Source organism: Labeo rohita, chromosome 22, assembly GCF_022985175.1.
Source record: "Labeo rohita strain BAU-BD-2019 chromosome 22, IGBB_LRoh.1.0, whole genome shotgun sequence".
Classification (NCBI taxonomy): domain Eukaryota; kingdom Metazoa; phylum Chordata; class Actinopteri; order Cypriniformes; family Cyprinidae; genus Labeo; species Labeo rohita.
The window spans coordinates 31,877,598-31,905,544 of record NC_066890.1 but is presented as its reverse complement, the minus strand read 5'-3'; the positions used below and the strand labels follow the sequence as shown (position 1 = coordinate 31,905,544).

The 27,947-nt window shown below is 38.6% G+C and overlaps 5 protein-coding genes and 1 pseudogene across 10 annotated transcripts in view; 1 reads left to right on the top strand and 5 right to left on the bottom strand.

The window, feature by feature from the left end:
- LOC127154028 (interferon-induced protein 44-like) overlaps window positions 1–5,870 on the bottom strand; it is a 7,778-nt pseudogene extending 1,908 nt beyond the window's left edge.
- The window catches only part of LOC127154029 (interferon-induced protein 44-like), a 20,869-nt gene extending 1,908 nt beyond the window's left edge, over window positions 1–18,961 (bottom strand). The window contains exons 1-6 of the mRNA XM_051095404.1: window positions 18,946–18,961; window positions 4,734–4,929; window positions 4,302–4,454; window positions 4,051–4,222; window positions 3,870–3,970; window positions 3,585–3,792 (exon numbers count right to left, since the gene is read on the bottom strand). Of these exons, the coding sequence (XP_050951361.1) occupies window positions 3,625–3,792; window positions 3,870–3,970; window positions 4,051–4,222; window positions 4,302–4,454; window positions 4,734–4,913 (774 nt within the window). The 5' untranslated portion in view covers window positions 4,914–4,929; window positions 18,946–18,961 and the 3' untranslated portion in view covers window positions 3,585–3,624. The remainder of the gene's footprint in view (window positions 1–3,584; window positions 3,793–3,869; window positions 3,971–4,050; window positions 4,223–4,301; window positions 4,455–4,733; window positions 4,930–18,945) is intronic.
- On the bottom strand, window positions 8,503–10,861 carry LOC127154020 (interferon-induced protein 44-like). Its single transcript, XM_051095389.1, has 8 exons — window positions 10,688–10,861; window positions 9,904–10,441; window positions 9,720–9,774; window positions 9,445–9,640; window positions 9,216–9,368; window positions 8,971–9,139; window positions 8,786–8,886; window positions 8,503–8,684 (listed from the first exon to the last, which is right to left on the bottom strand). The coding sequence occupies exons 1-8, from the start codon at window positions 10,700–10,702 to the stop codon at window positions 8,508–8,510; spliced, it is 1,404 nt and encodes a 467-aa protein (XP_050951346.1). The 5' UTR covers window positions 10,703–10,861; the 3' UTR covers window positions 8,503–8,507.
- On the bottom strand, window positions 12,562–15,735 carry LOC127154019 (interferon-induced protein 44-like). The gene is made up of 8 exons (XM_051095388.1): window positions 15,389–15,735; window positions 14,214–14,757; window positions 14,020–14,074; window positions 13,734–13,929; window positions 13,503–13,655; window positions 13,245–13,416; window positions 13,055–13,155; window positions 12,562–12,977 (listed from the first exon to the last, which is right to left on the bottom strand). The coding sequence occupies exons 2-8, from the start codon at window positions 14,755–14,757 to the stop codon at window positions 12,792–12,794; spliced, it is 1,407 nt and encodes a 468-aa protein (XP_050951345.1). The 5' UTR covers window positions 15,389–15,735; the 3' UTR covers window positions 12,562–12,791.
- Window positions 18,122–27,947, bottom strand: part of LOC127154018 (interferon-induced protein 44-like) — a 24,551-nt gene continuing 14,725 nt past the window's right edge. Inside the window, exon 6 of one of the 5 annotated variants that reach the window (XM_051095387.1) lies at window positions 18,122–18,316. In XM_051095387.1, coding sequence (XP_050951344.1) covers window positions 18,137–18,316 — 180 coding nt within the window. In that variant the 3' untranslated portion in view covers window positions 18,122–18,136. Of the gene's footprint in view, window positions 18,317–23,901; window positions 24,265–27,947 lie in introns of those variants that run through there. The other 4 variants (XM_051095381.1, XM_051095382.1, XM_051095378.1 and 1 more) reach the window with 4 other exon arrangements.
- Window positions 25,885–27,947, top strand: part of LOC127154031 (uncharacterized) — a 3,670-nt gene continuing 1,607 nt past the window's right edge. Inside the window, exons 1-2 of one of the 2 annotated variants that reach the window (XM_051095407.1) lie at window positions 25,885–26,158; window positions 27,301–27,945. In XM_051095407.1, coding sequence (XP_050951364.1) covers window positions 27,839–27,945 — 107 coding nt within the window. In that variant the 5' untranslated portion in view covers window positions 25,885–26,158; window positions 27,301–27,838. Of the gene's footprint in view, window positions 27,946–27,947 lie in introns of both variants that reach the window. The other variant, XM_051095406.1, reaches the window with a different exon arrangement.

Genomic DNA, 27,947 nt, shown 5'->3' with positions numbered 1-27,947 from the left:
AATGAACTGTCAGGTCTCTAAAACAAAGTGCAGTTTTTCATCTCCCTCGACAAACATTGTCTGAACAAACAGACATACGTGTTTGTGGTGTGATTCCTCATCTGGCACAGGTTCTCTGTGTTCAGACATTAGTAACTATTCATAATGAACATCAGAGGTCTCTATTTCTGTCACATAAACATTTTAGTTGTATATTGGTTACTGTTTCAACTAAAACGTTAGAGTATACATGAAGAAAGCTGTCTGAGTTTTTCTCGATTGCTAACACACAATTCATGTAACACTTCACCATTTTCTCACAACTATAAACACAAGTCTCAAAAGTACACACCAGCTTGTGCCAACTTCAGACTTCCAGGTCAAAGTCAAACATTTTAGTCAAAAACACATTCCCATCTCAGACTCAAACTTTGGACACAAACCTGACAAATACACAGACAAAGACTAGTGAGATCAATTCAAAACACAGTTACAAAAACCTCCTTGTGTGAATCAGGAATACTTTTTCTGGTCGGTGTCTTTTACCGTATACAGCATAAATAAAGGGGTGCAAATTCATAAAATTCAGCAATTTCAGAAAAGCTTCCTTTCGTTACACTACTGTAAAGTGATCTTGCAGTAGATGAAAAGCACTAGAAGAGAAGTTAGAGGGTGTGTGCTATACAGTGTTGGGGAAAGTTACTTTTAAAAGTAATTTTGCGTTACTCCCTGAAAAAGTAACTAATTACGTTACTTAGTTACTTTTTATGGAAGGTATAATGTTACACGTTACTTTCGCGTTACTTTTTAAATCTGGGCAGAGCTTGCTTCTTTGTTTTTAATATAAAACAATTCTAATGTAAAAGCCCTTTTACACCAAAAGTGAAATGAATTCACCTCAGGCTGAAAGAAAAGTACAGTTATGCAGAAGATCACCCTTCAGCTATAAAAAAAATGAAATACAAATGTTAGTTTATCTAAAGTAATTTTTGCTTATTAGTATGGTTGAATTGCATCATCGAAGGTCAGCACTGGTTAATAAAATGGGATTAAATACATAAAGGATATTTGTTTTATTTAACGTATTTAATTATTGCAGGGCTGCGTCATTTTCTGAATTTGCATTTCACAGTTTTTATTCATTTTGAGGAATACTGAATCTGTTTTTTGTGAGTGAGATGAATTAATGCATGTTCACATTTAGTCTAGAATACAGTAACATCATGTTTACTCACAATTTCCAACAGGAGACTTGTCAATCAATAAATGGAGAAAAAGTAACTGGCGTTACTTATTTGAAAAAGTAACTCAGATACTTTCTTAGAAATCCAAAAGTAATGCGTTACTTTACTAGTTACTTGAAAAAAGTAATATTATTACGTAACTCGCGTTACTTGTAATGCGTTACCCCCAACACCGGTGCTACAGTATTACAGTACAAAAAATAGTGAAAGTTCTTTCATCTGAAGTACTGCTACTATATACTGTAATTGTAATGTGTAAAAAGTGTAAAAACCCTGTAGATGAGCCTGCAGGCCAGCTTTCCTTATGCTCATTCCATGCACAAAAATTTGTTCAGGGCTCCAGACTGCGACTAAAACGGTCGCATATGCGACAAAAATATTAATTTGAGAGTGACGTTTTTGCTGAGGTCGCCAGTGGCGACTACATAAATTTACATGTTATGATTTTAAAATGTGCATGTAATGCCCCTTTTCCTGACTGTTTTGTGATCACATCGTTTGTTATGTTGACGTAATAAACTGAGACGATGCGCATCAAAGTTTTAAAGGAAAAAAATTGTTTTAAACAGTCCTCGTCTCTGCCGGACTTTTGCGTTGACGGTACAACTGCTGAAAGCAGCTCCATTGTGCAGCATGAGAGAGCCCAGCAAGCAATTTTGCGTTTAAAAGACGTATATTAGCCGTTCAAACACAGCCCTGATGTCTAGGCTAAAACAAGGCAAAATTTGGGCTGTCAGTGAAAATTTAATACACCTCTAACCATAACCCAAGAATAGACACAACAAAATGGCCATCCATCCAAACAAACTACATAAACAGCTTTTATTAAGAACAATAACATTAACAACTTAAGACAATACAAAACGAAAAAAAGCAAAAGAATTAATGACGAAAAAAATACTATAAATACATTACACTTAAATATAAATGTTATGATAAAAATATGGAATTTAACAACTTAAGATAATAAAAAACATAAAAATGAAAATATTTTAAATACCTTAAGACATTTAAAAGAAATAAATAATACAAATCAAGAGCATGTTATCACACTTAACATTAAAACATTGCGGATAAATGACAACGTAAAAAAAAAGGATTAATCATTTTGTTGGTTTACTTATTTTAACAAATAAAACAACGAACAGTGAACTCAAAGGAATTATTAATTATTGTTTTGTTTTGTTTTTTTCTTGTATAAAATGCTTCCTAGCTGCATTCCTCAAGTACAACTCTGTTTTTGCTGGGAAGTTGGTCATCACTGCATCTGCCAAATAAGAAAAAAAAAATTGCAAAAGAAAAGCTTTTTTGACACAATTTTTTACTTTAATTTCACTAATTGTCTTGTCAGACAAAATTCGACATTTCAAAATGACCAGTAAAGGAATTATTTTTTACGTTTCTGATTTGCGTTGTAACTTATTAAGTATTGACACTACAATGTTTGATTATTGTGGCACATTTTGAAGACTTTACCTTTCCAGCGTCCTTCTGGCACTGTCTTTTAAGTTTCTTCCTTCAATTCTCCAAAACTTAGACACCAGAATAACACCTGAAATGCCAATGTCAGGCCGGTAGTATTATATGTGTCATTGTGCAAGTGCAAGTGTTGCTGCTAAATGTGTTGTTCTGCTAATTGATGTTGTCTCAACTACGGAAAAAACGTGTGTAAGCTGCTAAATCATATAGAGAAGGACTTAATAAGCAGGAAATGGCACAAGTAGTAAAGATATGTATGAGCAGTATTAATTAAGATATTAGCCTAATATTTTACCTACCTGACCGGAAATGATAAGAAAAAACACAAATGTTGTCAAGATTCTTGCTCTGGAAATCCTGGTTGGCCAGCCACAAATGCATTTTGTTCCTCAGTTTTTTGCACTCTTCTTCTTGATTTGTTATAACTTTTGTCAGTCTGTAGTACTCCAAATGTTTTCCTGATCCGACCAATCAATACAGCCCAAAACATGACAATAACTGACCATTTTCAGCAGCAATAATCAGCAAAATATGCAAGTTTTGTTTGGTTCAGTGGCATTGTTTATGTTCAGTGCCGTCATAATGGCCGATTGATGACACGTTGTGAAAACACTCTATACCTCAGTCAGTCAAATGTTTAATTGCTATTAGCAAAGAGTTAACAGGGCATGGAACAATTTCAAAACAAAACTTATTTCCTAAATGGTCTTCTCATCAGCACAGAAATACTGTTTTCTACTAAAACTCTCATTATTTATACCACACACTCACCATTTCAGTATTACATTTTAAACCTGATTGGCTGGTTAATTACAGACACAATATTGTATAATAAATTACTAACAGAAGTGACTGTTATTATTATAAAACAAAATTATTCACCTGACCAGATACTTATGTTTTACATATTTTCTACTACATTCTACATTCCAACATCATCCAGATAGTCGTCTGCGAAGTTGAGCATCTGCTGAAGAGCGGTGAGCAGCAGGACGTCACAGTTGAGCTCCAGCTCCAGCTCCTGACTGTAGTTCTTCACCGGTAACACACAAGACACCGGCACACCCAACTGAGAGCTCACCTCCTGAACCTGCACAGACAAAACAACATCTCACTCACTCTGAGTCCTGTAGAAACAGACCATGTGATCATGTGACCACGTCTCACCTTTGACTTGATGTAGGAACTCAGATAAAGGTTTTGAAGGTCCATCTCCACTAGAGGACATGCTTCATCTACTTTGGTCATCAAGATGATCTGAGCAATGCCTGAAATTACACATTTTAAGGTATGTTTTGTCCATCTCTCTCAGATCAATGTACAACCTACTTTGTATTAGTTCACTCACCCAGTGAGTTCACTTTTCTTCGTATGGAAGCAAGTTTTTCCTGTAGTTTGTCAGACATGAGGGAGATTTTGGTGGCGTCTATCACGTACACCACACAGTGGATCTTCTCCTGTATAGATGCAGGTTTGGACGCCTTTTGCTCGTCAGGTTGAAATGGTGTAGACGGGTTGAACTGAATAAAGAGGATTTAGTATGAAACAAACATCATTCATACTTCATCCTTCATTCATTTTGAAGATGAGTGCACTTACTTTATAGCGGTCTGGTACGTGACCTTGAATAATGCTGCTGATGTCCTCAATATCCAGTCCTGCACCTGATTGCTCCTCCAGTCCCATGGTGTCACACAACACAGATGACAATGGTTTTCCCTCACGACCGTCTTTTACTGGATATGTGCGAAACTGCCAACCAAGAAGAGAATCTCATCAAGACCGAAACTAGGGCTGTAACGATAATCGCACGATGTCGTGCGCGAATCGCGATTTTGGCGTAGCTTGTCAGTGATGTACGGCTCTGTGTATTACTTGCCGCTCCAGCTGAACGCACGTGATGGAGCTTTACTACTAATCAAAGTACCGGCTTCATTGACTAAACGCGCCTCACGACATCGTGCGATTATCGTTACAGCCCTAACCGAAACTAATCTAGAGATGTTTCTTGAGCTGTACTATAATCTGTACCTGTGTGGTGAGACTAGTGCCTGCAGATCCTGACATGGCTTTGCTGGTAATGCGGCCCATGAAGATGGAGTTGATGGAGTTGAAGAAACTGGATTTTCCAGCACCTACAGGACCAATCATTAGGATTCTGATTTGACTCACAGACGCCACCAGGGGTTTATGATTCCTGATCATTTCCATGAGCTCGTCTTTTCGTCTACAACACACATAACATTTATATAACTGTATATCAAATTACAATGAGCAAACAAAACAGAAACAGAGTAGAAACATACTCAGCTGTCCACAGAACGTTCCTCCAAGGCTTCTCCTCAGTACTGACTTGAGAGCCTGGCAAATAATAAATAATATGTTAACAATAAAAAAATTAGGTAAATTACTTAAAAAAGGTTTAAAAATGTGGTGATTGGCTTACTTTGTTCCACTTTGTACACCTCACATTCACTTAGTTGAGCGTCATTTCCATACATTGTTGTTGAATTAAAAGTGAATGCACTTCCTCCTTGATTATACACAGCTGACATGGTTGTTGTAGCAAAAGTACAACTGCTGACCAAAGCTGGGCCCTCCAGCATCATCATAACGTGCATTATGTCCAGCGTTAATTTTGATGCACACAGGGATCTTGCCTTGAAAGCTGAATAAGAATGTGTCCTGATCAGTAATATACTGCCCACTTTGAGCATAATCTACACTGGTGTATGCACCAAAGACGTAGCCTGAATGGTTGTAGGCTACAAGTAAAGTGGGACCCTGACGGTCACATTGCTGGTGGAAATCAGAAGCTTGATATCCATGAACTGAAGCTTTGTAGAGAAGAGTCAGCTCCACATCACCCAGCAAACCACAGAGCTGCTTTCTTTTCTCTTCTGTTAAATTAACAGTGAGGGACTCCATGGTACCATCTCTCACTTGTGTTTTTTGGCTCCTTGAAGACAGACATGCAAATACAAATGTAAACTTGAGCTTTATGCCTCATTTGTTAAAGACTGTCACTTTTCCTCTGTTTGTACTATTATAATACGTATATGTAATTTACCTTTCGTAGAGCACTTGCTGTGTGACAGTAACACTGAAATGCTTCTCCTGTTCTTAGGATGTTACACCCAAGATAAACCTGTTCTGTCAAGTTCCTTCATTCCTGTAATACAGGAACGTTTGTAGCATTGAAACCGATCAACTAACTATTAATGAACTGTCAGGTCTCTAAAACATAATGTATGATAAGGGAGATGAAAAACTGCAGTTTGAACAAACAGACGTACCTGTTTGTGGTGTGGGAACCGCCTATTGGTTCCTCATCTGGCTTTGTGTCCGAGCAAACAGGTTCGTTCACACATTAACTATTCATAGTGAACGCCAGAGGTCTCCATTTCTGTCACATATACACTTTAGTTTGTGCATTGGTTACTGTTTCAACTAAAACGCTGTCCGTTGGACAGTGTAATATATATTAAAATATTTTGACATGCTAAACATAACGTTTATGTATCATGGTAATGTTTTGGCATCTTATAATCAAGCAAGTATACACCTTATTCTTCAACGCGAAAGTAAGCCTATTAGTGAGACTGCTGGGAAATAACGAGAAGAATAATATCTTTAAGTAAACGGTAAAACTGTTTGCACTACAAACCAGTGTGTTCATAGTTAAGATAACACATTGAAATAATATGTGACCCTGCACCACAAAACCAGTCTTATGTTGCACGGGTATATTTGTAGCAATAGTCAAAAATACATTGTATGGGTCAGATTTATCTCTTTTTTTTATGCCAAAAATCATTAGGATATTAAAGATCATATTCCATTAAGATATTTTGTACATTTCCTACCATAAATATATCCAAACTTAATTTTTGATTAGTAATATGCATTGTTATGAACTTCATTTGGACAACTTTCACCCTCTGAGTGGTACGGTCCCACATACGGGATTTAGAACGTTCGATGACGTCACGCAACTGCCAAATTTAAACTGCGTTTTCGCGCGTTGGCTGGCGCTGAGCCACAGAGAGACGCTTCCCATATAATCACAATTGTGCAGTGTTTTCAACGACTTAACGTTTATTTTAGGTTTCATACATTCAAATACACATAAGTACCTGTAAAACAATGCATTTAGAATTTGTAAAATGCACACGGATGTCTATTGAAGCAGCAATAACAATCCATTCAAGTATAATTTGCGGACGTGTTTGATTCATATCAGATACACATAGTGTAAGTAACGATATAATTCACTCCATTCCTTTCCCAGTTCACCAGCCACTTGCATATATTTCGGGAGAAACCAGTGAATGTACGTGCTGTAAATCCGGCTGACAGGACTCTCTGAAGGGCAACAAACATGGCGGCGCCCATCTCACGTTATAGATCATGATCCAGATTATTTACAAAGGTTAGGTTTTAAAACGGCAAAATACACTCACTTACACGTATTCGTGAATCGGAATATCAAATAGTTGCAGACAAGGAAAAACGAAATAAAAGCGATACGTCTGTCATACAGCGCTATAGTGGCTGCGGTGTGTCACGTGGCGATGATGACGCGTCGCCATGGAAACAATGAAGGGGACGTTCTAAAATAACGGTCGCCTAAAAAAACCTCACTCTGGGCGGTCAGATAGAATATTTTAAACTCACCAGTGAAAGGGTTAACGGCAATTTTCTCAGTATTTTGATTTTTTTACACCATCAGATTCCAGATTTTCAAATAATTATATCTCTGCCAAATAATGTCATTTACACTTATGACTGGTTTTGTGGTCCAGGGTCACATATGGTAAGACGCGTCAGTTTGCAATATCAAACAGCAAAACCAGTTTTGTTTTACAGCTTAAAATAGCTGAGACCGGAAGCCAGACGCATAAAATTTACAAGTGGCCGAACTTCGCGGAGCAGAGAAGAAACGGACAACGCGCCTACAGACAAGACAGAGCAGGTTACTTTAGGTATGAAACAAAAGCTCAGCTTTCAAATTTGGTTATTTTTTAAGTAATTAAAACACCGTTTTGTGGTTCTTTAATGAGTCGTGACAGATCGCTGTCCTCAATTCAAGTGGAAATAAAAATAAATGACGTTAGATGTGTTTTATTTCAACCGCGAAAAAAATGTGAATACACACCATTTTTCCAACGACGTTAATCTACTCTCCTGTCTGATTTGTTCGGCGGACAAAATCACGGTTTTGGCGTTATGATTTATCAGATCGATCAATCAAGCTCCCTGAGTCCCTGCTAAGGGTCAGTTAAGAATAAATCTGTGAATAACTTTGGTCAAATTAGCTAAATAAATGAGTGAATCCTATATATTAGAAAGAAAATTAGTATCTGTTAATGCAAAAAGGAGCATGATGCCTCCAAGGTGATACAGTGCTAGAGCCAAATAACACAGTGTCATGTCATAACATTTAATTGCAATCAGCAAGCCATACAGAATTGATTTTAATAGTTCTTTTATCGATATCGATAATTTTGACCCATACAATGTGTTGTTGGCTATTGCTACAAATATACCTGTGCTACTTCTGACTGCTTTTGTGGTCTAGGGTCACATATTATACTGTAAACGTTAATAGATACTAATCTTACAAACATTCTTGCATTAGCCACAATAAATAAATGTAATACAAGCAATACACCATTTTTCTGACTCAAGATACATTATTGTGCAGAGCTAAGCCACCTATATCCTATTCAAAGACAATGTAACAATCTGGCCTCATCTCAGCAGGAACTGAGGAACAACTCTGTGAAAAGCATGTTAAAAAACTTAATCCTCCACGGGACCAACATCATCCAGATAGTCGTCTGCGAAGTTGAGCATCTGCTGTAGAGCGGTGAGAAGCAGGACGTCACAGTTGAGCTCCAGCTCCAGCTCCTGACTGTAGTTCTTCACCGGTAACACACAAGACACCGGCACACCCAACCGAGAGCTCACCTCCTGAACCTGCACAGACAAAACAACATCTCATTTACATTTAAGCATTTAAAAGACTTCTTGTGAAGTCCTGTAGGACCAGCTCATGTGATCATGTGACCGTGTCTCACCTTTGACTTGATATAGGAACTGACATAAAGGCTTTGAAGGTCCTTCTCCACTAGAGGGCATGCTTCATCTACTTTTGTCATCAAGACGATCTGAGCAATGCCTGAAATTACACACTTTAAGGTACATTGTGTGCAACTCTGTCAGGTAGATCAATGTACAGTCTACTTTGTATTAGTTCACTCACCCAGTGAGTTCACCTTTCTGCAAATGGAAGCAAGTTTTTCCTGTAGTTTGTCAGACATGAGGGAGATTTTGGTGGCGTCTATCACGTACACCACACAGTGGATCTTCTCCTGTAGAGATGCAGGTCTGGTCTTTCGCTCATGAGGTTTAAATGGTGCAGTGGGGTTGAACTGAATCGAGAGGATTTAGCATAAAACAAACATTCCTTTCTTAACCTTCATTCATTTTGGAGATTGGTGAACTTACTGCATAGCGGTCTGGTATGTGACCTTGAAGAATGTTGCTGATGTCCTCAATATCCAGTCCTGCACCTGATTGCTCCTCAAGTCCCATGGTGTCACACAACACAAATGGCAACGGCTTTCCCTGACGACCGTCTTTCACTGGATATGTGCGAAACTACCAACCCAGAAGAGAATCACATCAAGACCTGAAGTCATCAAGAAGTTCTTTAAAGTAACTGTTGAATCTGTACCTGTGTGGTGAGACTAGTGCCTGCAGATCCTGAAATGGCTTTGCTGGTAATGCGGCCCATGAAGATGGAGTTGATGGAGTTGAAGAAACTGGATTTTCCAGCACCTACAGGACCAATCATTAGGATTCTGACTTGACTCACAGACGTCAGGAGGGGTTTATGATTCCTGATCATTTCAATGAGCTGTGCTCTTCGTCTACAAAAGAGTAGATTAATCTTAACCAAACTTAAACTGTATCTTATTACTGAATAATTTAAGCAACAGGAAAACATACTCAGCTGTCCACAGAATATTTCTCCATGGCTTCTGATCTGCACTGACCTGAGGGTCTAACAGAGGTATACATCCTGTTTGAGTTTAAGTAACAACTGACATGGCCTTAATTATTATTAAAAGAGACTGGAGTTTATAATATAATTTTACTCTATGTAATTATATTTTTCTGATAATTGACTTACTCTGTTCCACTTTGTACACCTCACATTCACTCAGCTGAGTGTCATTCCCGTATAGTGTGGCAGGAGTAAAAGTGAATGCATTACTCCCTGGGCCAAGAAATGCATTCGCTCCTTGATTGTAAACAGCTTGCTGATTGTTGTAGCAAAAGTACAACTGTTGGCCAAAGGTGGGCATTCCAGCACCATCAGAGCGTGCATAACATCCACTGTTAATTTCAATGCAAACAGGAGTTCCACCATGAAAATGGAACAGGAAAGCCTTATCATCCACAATTTGCTGCCCGCTTTGAGCATAATCTACACTAGTGTATCCACCAAAGATGTAGCCTGAACGGTTGTAGGCTACAAGTAAAGTGGGTCCCTGACGGTCACATCGCTGATGGAAGGCAGAAGCTTGATATCCATGAACTGAAGCTTTGTAGAGAAGAGTCAATTTCACATTCCCCAGCAAAGCACAGAGCTGCTTTCTTTGCTCTTCTGTTAAGTTAGAAGTGAGTGGAGCGTTGTGAGAAATGGGCATCCCGAAGACTGAATTCATCTAAACAGAAAAAAAGGATATATGTGATTGAATATGGTGAAACCGACACACATAGACACGAGCAGTCAGATCGCTTGTTTTCTGAAAGCCCTACATGAACTAACCAAAACTGATCAGCCACAATCGAAACTGAAACTATGACTAAATCTGCTCGAATAAAATACATAGTTTTATTTATTGTAACCTATATAAATATCTTATATTTGTGCGCTATTTTATAAATTTAATAACGACAATGTATCTCACCCTTGCCTTTCGCATTCTCCTTTCTCTCTGAAGAAATAATGAAACGCTGCTTTAGTATTTTACATCCAAAGCTGAATGCGTAACGCCAAGCTTCTCTCTTTCCTCAAACGACACAGCCTAGAAAACGAATCTTATCACTCTAGGCCAGACCTGGGCATTTTACGCCCCCCCGGGCCTCTGGCTATCCTTGACCGGCCCGCGTGAGGTAATTGGTGAATTAAAAGTCAATCGCAAATAGGTGTAATTATGTGCACGCAATACAACCGCACTGCTTTTATTTTCAAGGTGCTATAATAATAATAGTTATTATTATAGTTATAAACAATTTACGTCCTTTCGTGTAGCCGTATCTCAAATGTGTTCGTGATCAAAGCTCCAAGAAATGTGAGGTTGCCGTTAGCCGTAAAAGATTCTTTTTTTCTTTTTTTCCCCTTTTTTTTCTTATTTTTGTCTAAATATTTTTCTTCATTACACGTCATGTTTGGTCTTATTTCGTATCACTGCATGTTAAAAAATAATGTACTTTGTTATGCAGACGCAAAATGTGAAACTGCAGTCTTATTCGCATAGGCTAGCATTTTTTAAGTATTTATAAAATATTATATATTCAGCATATTTTACTTATCCTATTTTGTACCCATCTTAATTATTTACTTTATAAATTAGTAATCAAAACAGTTTTTATTTTTTTAAAGCGACATCCGTTTAATCTTGATGGACAACTAATAATGATCAACAAGCGGCATCTGTCCGTTAGATCATTTTAAGACATCAGATAATTTATAAGTTATAATTGCATCTGTCTCGAATGTAAACTGGTCAAGATTTATTTTAATAAACATGTGGAATGCACCTACTGCATGACAGAGAAGCGTCCGCGCGATCACTTGTATTTTTTCCTGATAACGAAACTGATTTTAGGACGCGTCACAAAAAAAGAACCGAAACCCATCGTATGACTGCCTCACATACATGAGAAATATATCTATAGAAAGTTTAAAATGTCTACTTTTAAACGAACTGAAATCAAATACTCCTGATTATGTAATCTGTATGAAGGTCGCATTTCTCTCTAAAGGCGCGTCTAGTACGAGATGAGAGTTAGCACTGTGTATTTCATCTTTGCAGCCGACAAGGACACATAAACACTAGTGTATGAATAAATTAAAATATAAAAAAAAATCATGCCATATTCACAAACATCTGGCGACATTTGTCTGTGCTTTGTGGCAAACTTTATGCGTGTGCTTGAGCGCGGAAAATATTAAGATTCGTTTTGTATTATTAGCTTTAATATAAACGCGCGGTAAGTTAATAATGGCTTAAATGAACGACTAGTTAAGCCCTATCAAATAACCACGAGACGTCTCCGTTTTTAAAGCCTTTAATGCGGATTCCGTAGTCGGATAAGTTCCGCTTTCAGAACTCTCACGTCGGTAACACTGATTTTTTTCCTCAAAAACAAAAAAAAAAAACCGAATTTATTGAAGAAAACAAAAAAGTCCTATATATATGTTTTGTGAATTGCCAACCTTTCTCCATCCGGCAGATATTCTTGCTTTTATCCTGATACTTTTCTCAGGGTTTTAGAAAAATATAAATAGATATTTATATTTATATAAAATATAAATATATAAAATATAAAATATAAATATAAGAACTTTCAGGCTTTGACTGCAAATGTCACGTCCATAACGCTGAAACTGCGTCATGCTAATCTTTGAAATACTTGCTTTTTTGTACAAAGCTGTGATGGTAGTTTTTGAAACACTGCAATTTTTGTGAATGTTCATTAAACAGTGATACAAATATGTGCTCCCCATCTTCATTGTAATGTTTCATTTAATGTTGTTTTATTTATATATATATATATATATATATATATATATATATATATATAAAGAGATATAAAATATATTGGGCAGGACTGAGTTAAGTGCATTGGTCCGGCCCTCTGGTTGGTCCGGTTGGACCAGGATTGAAAACCACTGTTCCAGACCATATAAAAGTGCTGAATATGTGATTAGCCTTTATTAAGTTACATAAATGATTCAAAGAGCTTTTAATTTGGCCATTCTGAATCTGCACGAACTGTGAAAGATAATTATTTAGGGTTGCCCTCCACAGAACGTATATCATCAAAATAGTCATCTGCAAAGCGAAGCATCTGCTGTAGAGCGGTGAGCAGCAGGACGTCACAGTTGAGCTCCAGCTCCAGCTCCTGACTGTAGTTCTTCACCGGTAACACACAAGACACCGGCACACCCAACCGAGAGCTCACCTCCTGAACCTGCATAGACAAAACAACATCTCACTCACTCTGAGTCCTGTAGGAACAGCTCATGTGATCATGTGACCACGTCTCACCTTTGACTTAATGTAGGAACTGACATAAAGGCTTTGAAGATTTTCCTCCACTAGAGGACATGCTTCATCTACTTTGGTCATCAAGACGATCTGAGTAATGCCTGAAATTGTTGAGATATGTTTAAAGGCACGTCACATGTACAACCTTCTTTGTAATAATCACAAGATTTCTGTAAATATGTTCACTCACCCAGTGAGTTCACTTTTCTGCGTATGGAAGCAAGTTTTTCCTGTAGTTTGTCAGACATGAGGGAGATTTTGGTGGCGTCTATCACGTACACCACACAGTGGATCTTCTCCTGTAGAGATGCAGGTCTGGAGGCCTTTTGCTCATCAGGTTGAAATGGTGCCATGGGGTTGAACTGAATTGAGAATAATAGAAACGAAAGATCAATTATACTGATAAATAAACATTTCCAAACCCAAAAACATGAACCTATGCACTTACTTTATAGCGGTCTGGTATGTGACCTTGAAGAATGCTGCTGATGTCCTCAATATCCAGTCCTGCACCTGATTGCTCCTCCAGTCCCATGGTGTCACACAACACAAATGGCAACGGCTTTCCCTCACGGCCGTCATTCACTGGATATGTGCGAAACTACCAGCAAACAGAAATCATAGTCAGACAGTTGTTTTACAAACAGAATAAAGTGTTGAAGTCCTCCTACATCTGTACCTGTACAGTTAAACTTGTGCCTGCAGATCCTGACATGGCTTTAGTAGTCACATGACCAGTGAAGATGGAGTTGATGGAGTTGAAGAAACTGGATTTTCCAGCACCTACAGGACCAATCATTAGGATTCTGACTCGACTCACAGACGCCATCAAGGGTTTATGGTTTCTGATCATTTTCATGAGCTGCTCTCTTCGACTGCAAAGAAGAAACCAATGTTATAAAATCAGAGTACTGTATAATTTTGCAGGAGAAAAATCACAAAAACAGGAAAAGGTGGAAACATACTTAGCTGTCCACAGAACATTTCTCCACGGTTTCTCCTCTGCACTGACGTGAGGGTCTGGGAAGTGTATAAAAAGAATAACATTTACTTTATTGTTTGATTATTATGTTTAATATATCGTTATAATGTTTGACTACATGATAATGTGTATGAAATACATTAAGTGGTAATGAATACTTTCTGATAGTTGACTTACTCTCTTCCACTTTGTACACTTCACATTCAGTCATCTGAGTGTCATTTCCATACAGTGTTGCAGGATTAAAACTGAATGCTTTATCAGCAAGCATTGTTACCATCCCTTTACAGTGGTATTCATCCCTTTGTTGATTATATACAGCTGGTTGGTTGTTGTAGCAAAAGTACAGCTGTTTGCCAAAGTTGGGCCCTCCAGTGTCATCATAACGTGCATTACAGCCACTGTTAATTTTGATACACACAGGGATCTTGCCCTGAAAGCTGAATAAGAATGTGTCCTGATCAGTAATATTCTGCCCGCTTTGAGCATAATCTACACTGGTGTATCCACCAAAGATGTAGCCTGAGTTGTTGTAGGCTACAAGTAAAGTGGGACCCTGACGGTCACATCGCTTGTGGAAGGCAGAAGCTTGATATCCATGAACTGAAGCTTTGTAGAGAAGAGTCAGCTCCACATCACCCAGCAAACCACAGAGCTGCCTCCTCTTCTCTTCCGTTAAATTAGAAGTGATGCTGACTTTTCTAACCTTTGCTTTTTGCATCTATGAAAAAAATAATAATAATAATAAAAAAAAATACATTTCATTTCAAACTTTTTACAAGTGAAAAAAAAACCCTTCTTCTAAGAAAACGTACAACACAGTGAGTAAATAATAATGACAAAATATTCGTTTTTGGGTGAACTAATACTTTAATCATTATTTTCAAAATTATTTTAAACATCGTAAAAATAAAAATAATAAATTTCATTTACAAAAATGATTAGGTTTTACTATATTAATCCATTTGACTAAGAAGAGATTTTAAAGAATCGGCCAATGAAAATAACATAACGTTATTTTTTTCATGTTCACATACTATATGTGTACATACGCATACACGGGACAAATTGAAACTGAAACTAAAAAGTGTATTTGTTCAAATAAAAATACATTAAGTTCGATTCATTGCTATTCAGTTAGTTCGTTGAAAGATAAACACTAGTTTTGCATTACACAAATAACTATCATTTAAGCAGAAGCACTTTTATGAACTACCATGCTCGAGTTGCGGTATATAAAATGCTTGGGAACATTTAAAAATTATAAACGTAATATTTAGCCTAGTAGGCTACTTACATATTTTGTACATACATATAAATAGCATAACGTTAATACTTTTTCAGTCACTTACGTTTTGCAGGTAAAACACTCTTTGCAGGCAAACTGAAACGCTTTCTCTTGTGAACTTCGAACTTCTATGAACTTCCTAAGTTCCGTTTAGCAGCACTGCTCTCATTGAAAGTCTGACGGCACTAGTTTTCCAACTACGTTTGAATCTCGGTGCTTATCACCCGACGTCTGCGATTTCATGTACCATGTGGTCTTAACATGAAGCATGGCATACTTCCTGAATCCATGTTATCTGTCTTGTTGGTTCCTGTAGTTAAAAATAAGACTGGTAAGTTAACGAGTATAGATAACTATAGACCGATTGCACTTGCCAGTATACTCTCCAAGGTTTTAGAAAGGATCCTTATGGACAGGCTTGTAGAATACACAGCATCAACTGATAATCAGTTTGGTTTTAAGAACAAGCTTGGTACTGACCTATGTATTTATGCACTTAAAGAAATTATTTACAGGTACAGATCACGCAATAGCACAGTGTTTATGTGTTTCCTGGATGCGTCAAAGGCTTTTGACCGCATCAATCATGGGAAACTATTTCATAAACTACAGGAGCGTGGTGTCCCCTTTTTTCTAATTAGGATACTGCAATTCTGGTACTCTCATCAAACTATGCAAGTTAGGTGGGGGGCGAGTATGTCCACACCCTTCTACGTCTCCAATGGAGTGCGACAGGGTGGAATTCTTTCTCCACTTCTATTTAATCTATACATGGATGATCTATCTAAAGAACTAAAGCAATGTAGAACTGGATGCTTGGTGGGTGATAACCTCATTAGCCACATGCTTTATGCTGATGATTTGGTGGTTCTGTCTCCTTCCAGTGCTGGACTGCAGCAGCTTCTTAGAATTTGCTCTCAGTATGGAGTAATGTATGATATTAGATTTAACCCAGTGAAGAGTGTGGTACTAATTGCGAGAACCAAGGAGGATATGAATCTTGTCTATCCTTCTTTCTTACTGGCAGGTGAAACACTATTAGTTGTGAAGAAAGTTAAATACTTGGGACATGTGATAAGAGATGACCTCCTTGATGATGATGATGTGCAGCGTCAGTGTGGTAAATTGTATGGGCAGGCAAACATGCTGGCTCGCAAATTTCACATGTGTACTAAAGACATTAAAATATCACTCTTCAAAATGTATTGCACTCCACTGTATACTGCTCAACTGTGGTGTAATTTTAGTACTGCAAAAATGAAAAAACTTCAAGTGGCTTATAATGATGCTTTAAGAATTGTGCTTAAAATTCCCAGGTGGAGTAGTGCTAGTGAAATGTTTGTGACTAACAATGTGCCTACTTTTAAGGCTGTTTTGAGAAATTTTATGTATAGATTTATGTGCAGATTGATTGAGTCTAAGAACATGATTGTTGTGTCTCTAATTGATGTTTCGAAGAGTGATACAAGGTACTCATCTTGTTTCTGGAAACATTGGATTCGAAGTTTGTATGTGTTTTAAAAATGATGACTCTTACATCTTTTTAAATGTTTTGTATTGTTATTGTTATTGTTTTTTAATGGACCTCGATTTGTCTTGAATAAAGTTGAATAATAATAATAATAAATAACAGTTCACGCGATTTAGCTCTCCTTATTACCATCTATAGCACAAGGTGCAGTTAGGTACAGCTGTAACTCAAGACAGACAATATAGCCACCTAGTGGCTGCATCGCAAAGCTGAAAAAATGCTGCGTTGGGATGATGCTGTTCAAGGTAGGAATTAACCAAGGCACGCCCGAATCCAATTTTAGCTTTACTTCTTGTCTCAGAAGTCTGTCTGACATCATTGCAGGCCTGCCATGCCTGCTTGATAAGGCAGCGAGGCATTAAATCAGCTGCCATAGACAATATTTACTACATTTATCAATGTATTTTTTCCAGCTTTTCTGTGTTTCAGCAAAATGTAAAAATATAAAGTGTGTTTTAGCATGCAGGTAATTAAGCAACCTTGTACAGACATTTGCAAATAAAATATGCGTCTGGAGTTCTGCAGTAGCATGGATTGTGGAAGCGGGGAGCACAGAAATGTAGCAAGCAACTATCACAGCAACAATGCAACATGTTTAAGTAAAAGAAAGATCTTTGTTTGCCTTTACTTTTATTGAATGAGTATGGTTTTAAAGAACTAGAATGGACAAACAGAATAACACTTTTAGGATGTCTTATTGTAGTGATATGATATATATGTAGTACATTCCACAAACAGTAGATTAAATAGTAAATATAGCGTATAACTAGGACATTTCACACAAAGATATAATGTTAAATCAGCTTCAAAGGGAGATAAAGCTGTACTAGTAGCACTTTATTAAACTGTCATAGGATCAACATCATCCAGATAGTCGTCTGCGAAGTTGAGCATCTGCTGTAGAGCAGTGAGCAGCAGGATGTCACAACTGAGCTCCAGCTCCTGACTGTTCTTCACTGGTAACACACAAGACACCGGCACATCCAACCGAGAGCTCACCTCCTGAACCTGCACAGACAAAACAACATCTCACTCACTCTGAGTCCTGTAGAAACAGACCATGTGATCATGTGACCACGTCTCACCTTTGACTTGATGTAGGAGCTGAGATAGATGTTTTGAAGGTCCTTCTCCACTAGAGGACATGCTTCATCTACTTTAGTCATCAAAACCATCTGGGGGATGCCTGAAAACGTAAAAACAAGCTTTTAGCTAGTAAAGGAAGATTTGCTATAAGACAAGAGTTGGTTTGTCAATAGATTATTTTTTTGGTAAAACAGCTCACTTACCCAGTGAGTTTAAATTTCTGTGTATAGAAGCAAATTTTTCCTCTATTTTGTCAGAAATGAGGGAGATTTTGGTGGCGTCTATTACGTACACCACACAGTGGATCTCCTGCTGTAGAGATTCAAGTCTGGACATAACTGGCACTGGCAACTGAAACGGTACCATGGGGTTGAACTGAATCAGGAGAATTTAAGATGACAATTATATATATATAAAAAAACAGCTTTAATCAGAATATTCAGTTTATGTTTCAGCCTTCATTATTGATGGAGATGAGTGCACTTACTTTATAGCAGTCTGGTACGTGACCTTGAATAATGCTGCTGATGTCCTCAATATCCAGTCCTGCACCTGATTGCTCCTCCAGTCCCATGGTGTCACACAACACAAATGGCAATGGCTTTCCCTGACGACCGTCTTTCACTGGATATGTGCGAAACTACCAACCAAGAAGAGAATCACATCAAGACCTGAAGTCATTAAGAGACATTCCTTGAACTCTTGTAGGAATCTTACTGAGTCTGTACCTGTGTGGTGAGACTAGTGCCTGCAGATCCTGACATGGCTTTCCTAGTAACGCGGCCCATGAAGATGGAGTTGATGGAGTTGAAAAAGCTGGATTTTCCAGCACCTACAGGACCAATCATTAGGATTCTGACTTGACTCACAGACTTCATTATGGGTTTATAATTCCTGATCATTTCCATGAGCTGTGTTCTTTGTCTACGAAAGAGCAGATCAAAACTTAATCAAACTTAAAATGTATCTTGTTACTGAATGAATTCAGCAACAGAAAAACATACTCAGCTGTCCACAGAATATTCCTCCACGGCTTCTCCTCTGCACTAACCTGAGGGTCTAACAGAGTACTTCCTGTTTGGGTAAACAATTAACATTATATTAATAATTATTGAAAAACAAATGCAGTTATAATATAATTTTACTGTATGGAATTAAGTTTTTCTGATAATTGACTTACGCTGTTCAACTTTGTACACCTCACACTCACTCAGCCAAGTGTCATTCCCGTATAGTGTGTTAGATCTAAAGTTGAACGCTTCTGAATGATATGTTTTGTGCACAAGTGGATGGTTTTTGTAGCAAAAGTACAATTGTTGGCCAAAGTTGGGCACTCCAGCATCATCAGAGCGTGCATAACATCCACTGTTAATTTTGATGCAGAGAGGGGATTTATCACCATGAACACTGAACAGGAAAGCCTGATCATCTATAATTTGCTGCCCACTTTGAGCATAATCTACACTGGTGTATCCACCAAAGATGTAGCCTAAACGGTTGTAGGCTACAAGTAAAGTGGGACCCTGATTGTCACACTGCTGATGGAAGGCAGAAGCTTGATATCCATGGACTGAAGCTTTGTAGAGAAGAGACAGTTCCAGGTTCCCCAGCAAGTCACAGAGCTGTTTCCTTACCTCTTCTGTTAATTTAGAAGTGAGAGGGGCGTTGCCAGTTCTGGCCGCCCCAAAAGCTGAATACATCTAAACAAGAAAAAGGATATGAATTTGAATTCTGTGTAACAGACACGCACAGACACAAGCATCTGACTTGTTTTCTGAAAGCCCTACACGAACTAACCGAAACTGATTAGCCGGAATCGAAACTGAAAAACTAAAGCAAGATAATAATAAAATAAAATTAAAGCTGCAAGCAGCGATGAAAGGGCCCTCGCACCCGGGCTCACCGCCGACCGGTGGCGAATGGTGGGCACTATGCTTTTCACATAGTAAATTTAGGAGGAATATGTCAAAGTCATTTATATGTGCCAAACTTCCTGCTGCCAGTTGGTGGCGCTATGCCTAAAACTGAATATTGGCATGTAGATGTGTTCAGGCCTGCACTTTTATCAAATATATGAAGTTTGGTGCAGATTGAACATGGCATGCTTGAGTTAGTGTAAGACATTACATATCTTGCTGCCAACTGGTGGCGCTATGATTATAACTGAATATTGGCCTTTAGGTGTCTTCAGGCCAGTACTCTTGCCAAACATGTGAAGTTTGGAGCAGATCAGACATTGCATGTTTAAGTTAGTATAAAATAAGTCATTTCCTGTTGCCAACAGGTGGCGCTATGATAATAACTGAATATTGGCCTCTAGATGTGTTCAGGCCAGGACTCTTATCAAACATGTGAAGTTTGGGGCAGATCGGACTTCGTATGGCTGAGTTACAACAACTTCTATTCCCATGGCGAAACATCGAACTTTGTCAGACCGCCACGGACACACCCTTCAATGAAAACTCTAGATCTTCACAATTTAACATGGCAAAGGCCTTTAGAGTAGACTGACCAAATTTGGTGTTGATCTGAATAAATCGGTAGGAGGAGTCCGTTACAAAGTAAAACATGTCACTTCCTGTTGCCAGCAGGTGGCGCTATGACTAAAACTGATTATGACTATGGGCATGTGTTCAGGATCGGACTATTATCAAACATGTGAAGTTTGGGGCAGATCAGACATTGTATGGCTGAATTATAACAACTTCCTTTTTCATGGCGAATCATCGAAATTTGACAGGCCGCCACGGACACGCCCTCCAGCGAAAACTCTAGATCTTCGCAATTTAACGTCACAAAGGGCTTTAGATTAGACTGACCAAATTTGGTGTTGATCCGAATAAATCTCTAGGAGGAGTTCGTTTTAATACGACGCCTGGAAATGGCAAAAATGACACAAAATTTGCTGAGAAAATGAAAAATATCTGACTTCCTGTTGGGTTTCGGATTTTCCTCCAAGAGACTTTTTTGTGGGTATTTGTGTGTTACATGTGTGTACCAATTTTCATACATGTACGTGAAACGTAGCGGGAGGGGCACTTCATAGAAAGTGAATAGGTGGCGCTGTCGAGCCATTTTGCCACACCCACTTCTGGAACCTATATCAGACGTAAATTTTCGCCAGGTCTGATGCATGTGCAAAGTTTCATGACTTTTCGGGCATGTTAAGGCCCTCAAAAATGCGATTCATTTTGGAGAAGAAGAAGAATAAAAATAATTAAAGCTGCAAGCAGCGATGAAAGGGCCCTCGCACCCGGGCTCACCGCCGATCGGAGGCGAATGGTGGGCACTATGCTTTTCACATAGTAAATTTAGGAGGAATATGTCAAAGTCATTTATATGTGCCAAACTTCCTGCTGCCAGTTGGTGGCGCTATGTCTATAACTGAATATTGGCATGTAGATGTGTTTAGGCCAGAAGTTTTGTCAAATATATGAAGTTTGGTGCAGATTGAACACAGTATGCTTGAGCTAGTGTAAGACATTACATATCTTGCTGCCAACAGGTGGCGCTATGATTATATCTGAATATTGGTCTTTAGATGTCTTCAGGCAAGTACTCTTACCAAATATGTGAAGTTTGGTTCAGATCAGACATTGCATGTTTAAGTTAATGTAAAATAAGTCATTTCCTGTTGCCAATAGGTGGCGCTATGATAATAACTGAATATTGGCCTCTAGATGTGTTCAGGCCAGGACTCTTATCGAACATGTGAAGTTTGGGGCAGATCGGGCATTGTATGGCTGAGTTATAACAGCTTCTATTCCCATGGCGAAACATCGAACTTTGTCAGGCCGCCACGGACACACCCTTCAATGAAAACTCAAGATCTTCACAATTTAACATCGCAAAGGCCTTTAGATTAGACTGACCATATATAATGTTGATTTCATGAAATCTGTAGGAGGAGTTTCTCACAGCGTAAAACATGTCACTTCCTGTTACCAGCAGGTGGCGCTATAACTATACCTGAATATGGTCATGGATATGTGTTCAGGACCAGAGTCTTGTCATACATGTGAAGTTTGTGGCAGATCAGATATTGTATGGCTGAGTTATAACAACTTCCTTTTTCATGGCGAATCATCGAAGTTTGACAGGCTGCCACGGACACGCCCTCCAGTGAAAACTCTAGATCTTCGCAATTTAACGTCACAAAGGCCTTTAGATTAGACTGACCAAATTTGGTGTTGATCTGAATAAATCTCTAGGAGGAGTTCGTTCAAGTACGATGCCTGGAAATGGCAAAAATGACACAAAATTTGCTGGAAAAATAAAAAATAACCGACTTCCGGTTGGTTTTCGGATTTTGCCCCAAGAGACTTTTTTGTAGGTATTGGTGTGTTACATGTGTACCAATTTGCATACACGTACGTGAAACGTAGCTCAAGGCGCACTCCGCTGAAAGTGTATAGGTGGCGCTATCGAGCCATTTTGCCACACCCACTTCTGAAACCCATATCAGATGTAAATTTTCGCCGGTTCTGGTGCGTGTGCAAAGTTTCATGACTTTTCGTGCATGTTTAGGCCCTCAAAAATGCGATTCATTTTGGAGAAGAAGAAGAAGAATAAAAATAATAATAATAATAATAAACAGAGCAATTCCAAGAGGGTCCTCGCACCACCACCTAATAATAATAATAATAATAATAATAATAATAATAATAATAAACGGTGCTCGCACCACCGGTGCTCGGGCCCTAATAATAATAATAATAATAATAATAATAATAATAATAATAAACGGAGCAATTCCAAGAGGGTCCTCGCACCACCGGTGCTCGGGCCCTAATAAAATAGAATAAAATGCATAGTAGTCTATATAAATATCGCATATTGGTGCACTATATTTTTTTTACTTTTATAAATTTCATAACGACTATGTATCTTACCTTTGCCTTTCGCATTCCCGTTTCTCTCTGAAGAAATAATGAAACGCTGCTTTAGTATTTTACATCCAGAGCCGAACGCGTAACATCAAGCTGCTCTTTCCTCCAATCAAATGACACAGCAGAAAAAACGAAACTCTTCGATGATATTCTATACGTTGTAGCTGTTGACCTGTTCACGTTATAGTCTTGAAACTGCGTTGAAAATGAATACCAGGATAAAAATTGCTGTTATTATACACCTATTGTTTATTTTATGTTTAGCAAATGATATTTTTAACTGTTAATTAGTCTATTTAAACAGAATCAATGTTACATTTTTTTGTCTCAAAAAATCTAAGTCAGTATTACTAAAAGCATTTGTGACGCTGGACCACAAAACCAGTCATAAGTGTAAATGTATCGGAACTGAGATTTATACATCATCTGAAAGCTGAATAAATAAGCTTTCCATTGTTGTATGGTTTGTTAGTACAGGACAATGTTTGGCCGAAATACAACTATTTTAAAATCTGGAATCTGAGGGTGCAAAAAAATCTAAATATTAAATCACCCAGCAAGGCACAGAGTCTCTTAAAAATTTTGGGTGAACTAACACACTAATCAATATTTTCCAAACTATTTTAAACATATAAAAATTAGTGATTTTTGAACCATTTAAAGATCAAGTTTTCTTTTAGTGTTAATCTATTTGACTAAATTGGGGCTATATTTGAGAAACACTAATTTGCTCTGGAATTTTTACAGAGGTTGTATGAGAAGAAAAAAAAAAACCCAGCAGATTCGCACAAGATTAAAATCGCAAAGTACATCTGTGAAACCCTGGAAAAGAAAACTAGCTCTGTCCGAATAGTTCTTTAGTCACAGCCAGAGTAATACTGTATTTTGTTTGACTTGTTAGCAGAGGCAACAAGCATTAAACCCTTTTTAAATGTTTGTTTACAACAGTAACACTGAACCACAATGTATTTAAAGGCACATCCAGTAATTTCACCCTCATAAAGATTTTACACATAAAGGAATAGGAGACCAGGGATGGCCAAAACGCGTTTTGCTTTAACATATGCTCAATTTAATAACTCATAATTTAACAATTATACTTTACAAAATGTCCAAACTTTTTAGCATAGAAACAAAGAAATATACAACAACAGAGCATCATAGATGCAATCACTCATTGGCAATCAGTAAACAAAAAACATTAGTGTTAACAGATTCAAAAAAAAACTTTCCACCAGCAGTGATTTATAGAAAGTCGTCGTACTCCACTTGACCAACATCATCCAGATAGTCGTCTGCAAAGTTGAGCATCTGCTGTACAGCGGAGAGAAGCAGGACGTCACAGTTGAGCTCCAGCTCCAGCTCCTGACTGTAGTTCTTCACCGGTAACACACAAGACACCGGCACACCCAACCGAGAGCTCACCTCCTGAACCTGCACAGACAAAACAACATCTCACTCACTCTGAGTCCTGTAGAAACAGACCATGTGATCATGTGACCGCGTCTCACCTTTGACTTGATGTAGGACAGGACTCTGCTGGAATGGTCTCTGCTCTTCAGGATGAGCTACCATCTGTGTCCTCAGCAAGTCATGTCTCCACAAACATCCAATATTGAGGATGAAGACATCTTTGCCTCTACTTCCACCCTGCATAAGCCTTCAGGTGGGTTTTTGCATCTCTCTCTCTCTCTCTCTCTCTCTCTGTGTGTGTGTGTGTGAAGGGGGTATGCATAGGCTACAAAACAACTGCAATTTAATGTAATGTTAACAATTTTGATCATTTTTTAATATGCCTATGTGTTATGTTCCACTGCTATGTTCTTTGAGTAATGTGCCACTATGTTGTCTGATAGAAATGCCTGGAGCTGAACCCCTACTCAGCCCCACTGCTGAGGATAAGCCTCTGTCAACTGACCCTGCTAACTGGCCCTCACCTCTGACTGACAGGATTCGGACTGAGCTGGTTCGCAGAGGACCAAGTAAGTTGCCACCTGACTTTGTTTTCCAGAGGAATGAGAGTGATGGACGAAGTTGCCATCACCAATATTTTAAGAAGACATTAGTTAGTGGTGAAAAGATGGCAAGAAGTTGGCTGATATATTCCATGAAGAACAACAGCCTCTTTTGCTTCTGCTGCAAATTGTTTTCCAAGAGGAACATTCATTTAACAATTTCAGGAATGGCAAATTGGAAACATGCGAGCACTCACCTCACATCACATGAAAACAGTCCAGAACATCTCAATTGCATGAAAGCATGGAAGGAACTGGCAGTGAGGTTAAGAAGTGGAGAAACTATTGATAAGCAGGAGGAGGCACTACTTGAGGCTGAGAGGGGGAGATGGAGAGCAGTGTTGACACGTCTCTCAGTGGCGGCTGGTCAATAGAGGGCGCTGGGGCGCCGCCCCCTTCAAGTTTGCCCCCTTTAACATGTTAACAATAAGTTAAATATATATCGCAAATATTAACGAAATAAAATTATTTAAGGTTAGTCATAGTATTCTACTGTTAGTCATATTACCATTTATTGAAAATTAAAAAAATCTAAACTATATTTCTTTCATATGTGTGTGCGGGGCGCCAGACTAATGAGTGTCTATGTAGGTACACAAACTTTTGAAAAGCATGTGATTTGAGGCTAAGCTCTAATTGGCTTGTTTCAAATTGTCCTTGGGGCGCTGGGCTTTGCGCCCCGATCCCTCCCACTTTTGTTGAGAGCGATTCAATATTTGTTTTTATATAATTGGCCTTATGTAATTGGACTGTTCTCATTCCGCTCAGCAGCAGCTCATCAGTTGACTGACAGGTATTAATCAATGTGAAAGCAAGCCAATTTCTCGAGATGAAAGAAAATTCGGTTTTATCTTTACAAAGATACCCGTTCACAAGGCGTTTGGACAGGGGCGGATTGGCCATCTGGCAATTCTGGCAAATGCCAGAAGGGCCGGACCATTTTTTAAATGTGGACCGGTCAGTTTTTATATATATATATATATATATATATATATATATATATATATATGTATTGTTTTTACATGCAGGCAGCTTTATCTCTTGCAAGATGTGAATATGATGATGATGATGATGATGATGATGATGATGATGAATAAATGTTAAGCATTTGGCCCATTCGGCGACGGCCGGCTGGTTTCGAGATGGGCCGACCCAATCCGACCCAATCAGAGGTTACGCGGACGAAAAAGATCCGAGAAAGCAAAAAAAGGGCTCTAAAACCAGACGCTGCCAAATGCATAAAATTAACTGAAATATTCTCGAAAGGTTTAAATTCGGCTGCTGCATCGGAGGACAGTAGCGCGGTAGAGGAGGTAAGAAGAAAACAGAAAATATACTTCTAAGTCATTATACTAAAATATACTAAGTAATTTTCACGCCATTCACGCTACTTCTGACAGTTTTTGACAGTAACCTACACTGTGTTTAACAGTTGTAAGCTTAGCGTAGAACTCCCGTACATTTTAAAATGTCATTATCAGCAGATAACGTGGGATTTAGGGTATACAGACTGCCGTATGCTACTAGCAATATAGTCAACATGCAAAAGAACATAGCTATAGCCATAGTACTGTAGGCATTTGTAGTGAACTCTGAATACATAGCTAGTCTTTAAAGTAAAACATTAAATACATGCATAGGTTACAGTATGTAATTAATCCTTAGGTAGGGTGGAACATAGACTTCTATTACAGGCAATAGTGTAATATATCTATGCAATAGTTAGACAATGTAAAATGAGACATTGGCTTGCTTATGTTCTCCCTTCAGCCTGAAGTGTTGCTAGTGCTGCATGTCCATTTGTGTGTAAAGGTGTGTGTGTGTGTGTGTGTGTGTGTGTGTGTGTGTGTGATACACATTCACAGGTTACTCCTATCATAAGTAATAGCAGACAAACGGCATAAACGGACAGCACACGGACTCTACAAGATTCACAGATTATTTTTTATTTAGTTTTTACTGTATGTATAAATTTGTTATAAACGGGTTGTTTTTGTTCCAGTCACATACATTAAATGTTTAAATATCTATTACATATGGTACTGCTTATATTACTTCACCATCTGTACACCAATATAAGTAGTGAATGTGCGTGTCTGTGGGTGGGGCTGTGTCGGTGTGGTAATGTGGGCTGGTGTGGCTACAGTGCCAGGGCTGAATTTTTGTCCCAGTCCACCCCTGCTTGATGGAGTTCTGAAAGAGCACCTCGAGAACGCCACTGTGTTTAAGGGAACTTCAAAGACCGTGCAGAACGAGCTGTTGGACTGTATGTTGTCTGTTGTGAGGGAGCAAATAATCCAAGATGCACAGAGCAGCGACTTTCTCTCAATCCAGGCCGACGAGACCACCGATATTGCCACACAGTGCCAACTTGTGCTTGTGCTGCGGTACATTGACGCCAAAAGCAACGTACAGGAGAGGTTTTTTGAGTTTATTCCTCTGTGTTCAACTACAGCTGATTCCATCGCTACAGTGCTAAAAGAACGTCTTGCTGTCATCCTTCCTGAGGATCAAAAGAGTAAACTCATCTCCCAAGCGTATGATGGAGCCAGCGTGATGAGGGGTGATGCCACTGCAGGTGCTCAAAGGAAGATGCAAGATGTGTACCCAAATGCCCATTACATCCACTGCTATGCACATCAACTCAATCTGATAATGCAACAGGCCACTTCTCACATATCCAAAGTGAGGATTTTTTTTTCTGACCTTGGAGGATTTTCCAGCTTTTTCTCAAGATCACCCAAGCGCACAGATGTCCTTGATAAAGTAGTCGCCCATAGACTACCAACATCAAGCAATGTTAGATGGAACTTCCACAGCTGTGCCATCAATACAGTGTTTGAGCACAGAGAGGACCTCATCCGCTGTTTTCAATCTATTAGAGACTCAGGTGACTTTGACCCTGTTACCGTCAGAGAGGCAGGAGCCTTTGCCATGCTGCTGGAGAATCAGGATTTTAAGTTTTTTTTTTTTTGCAACTTTTCCACAACATCATGCCACATGTGGACCTCCTCTATGCCAAACTCCAGAAGAAGGACATAGATTCAGTCCACATCAGGGGGAGCATCCAGCAGTTTCAGCAGGACCTACAGAAGATCAGGT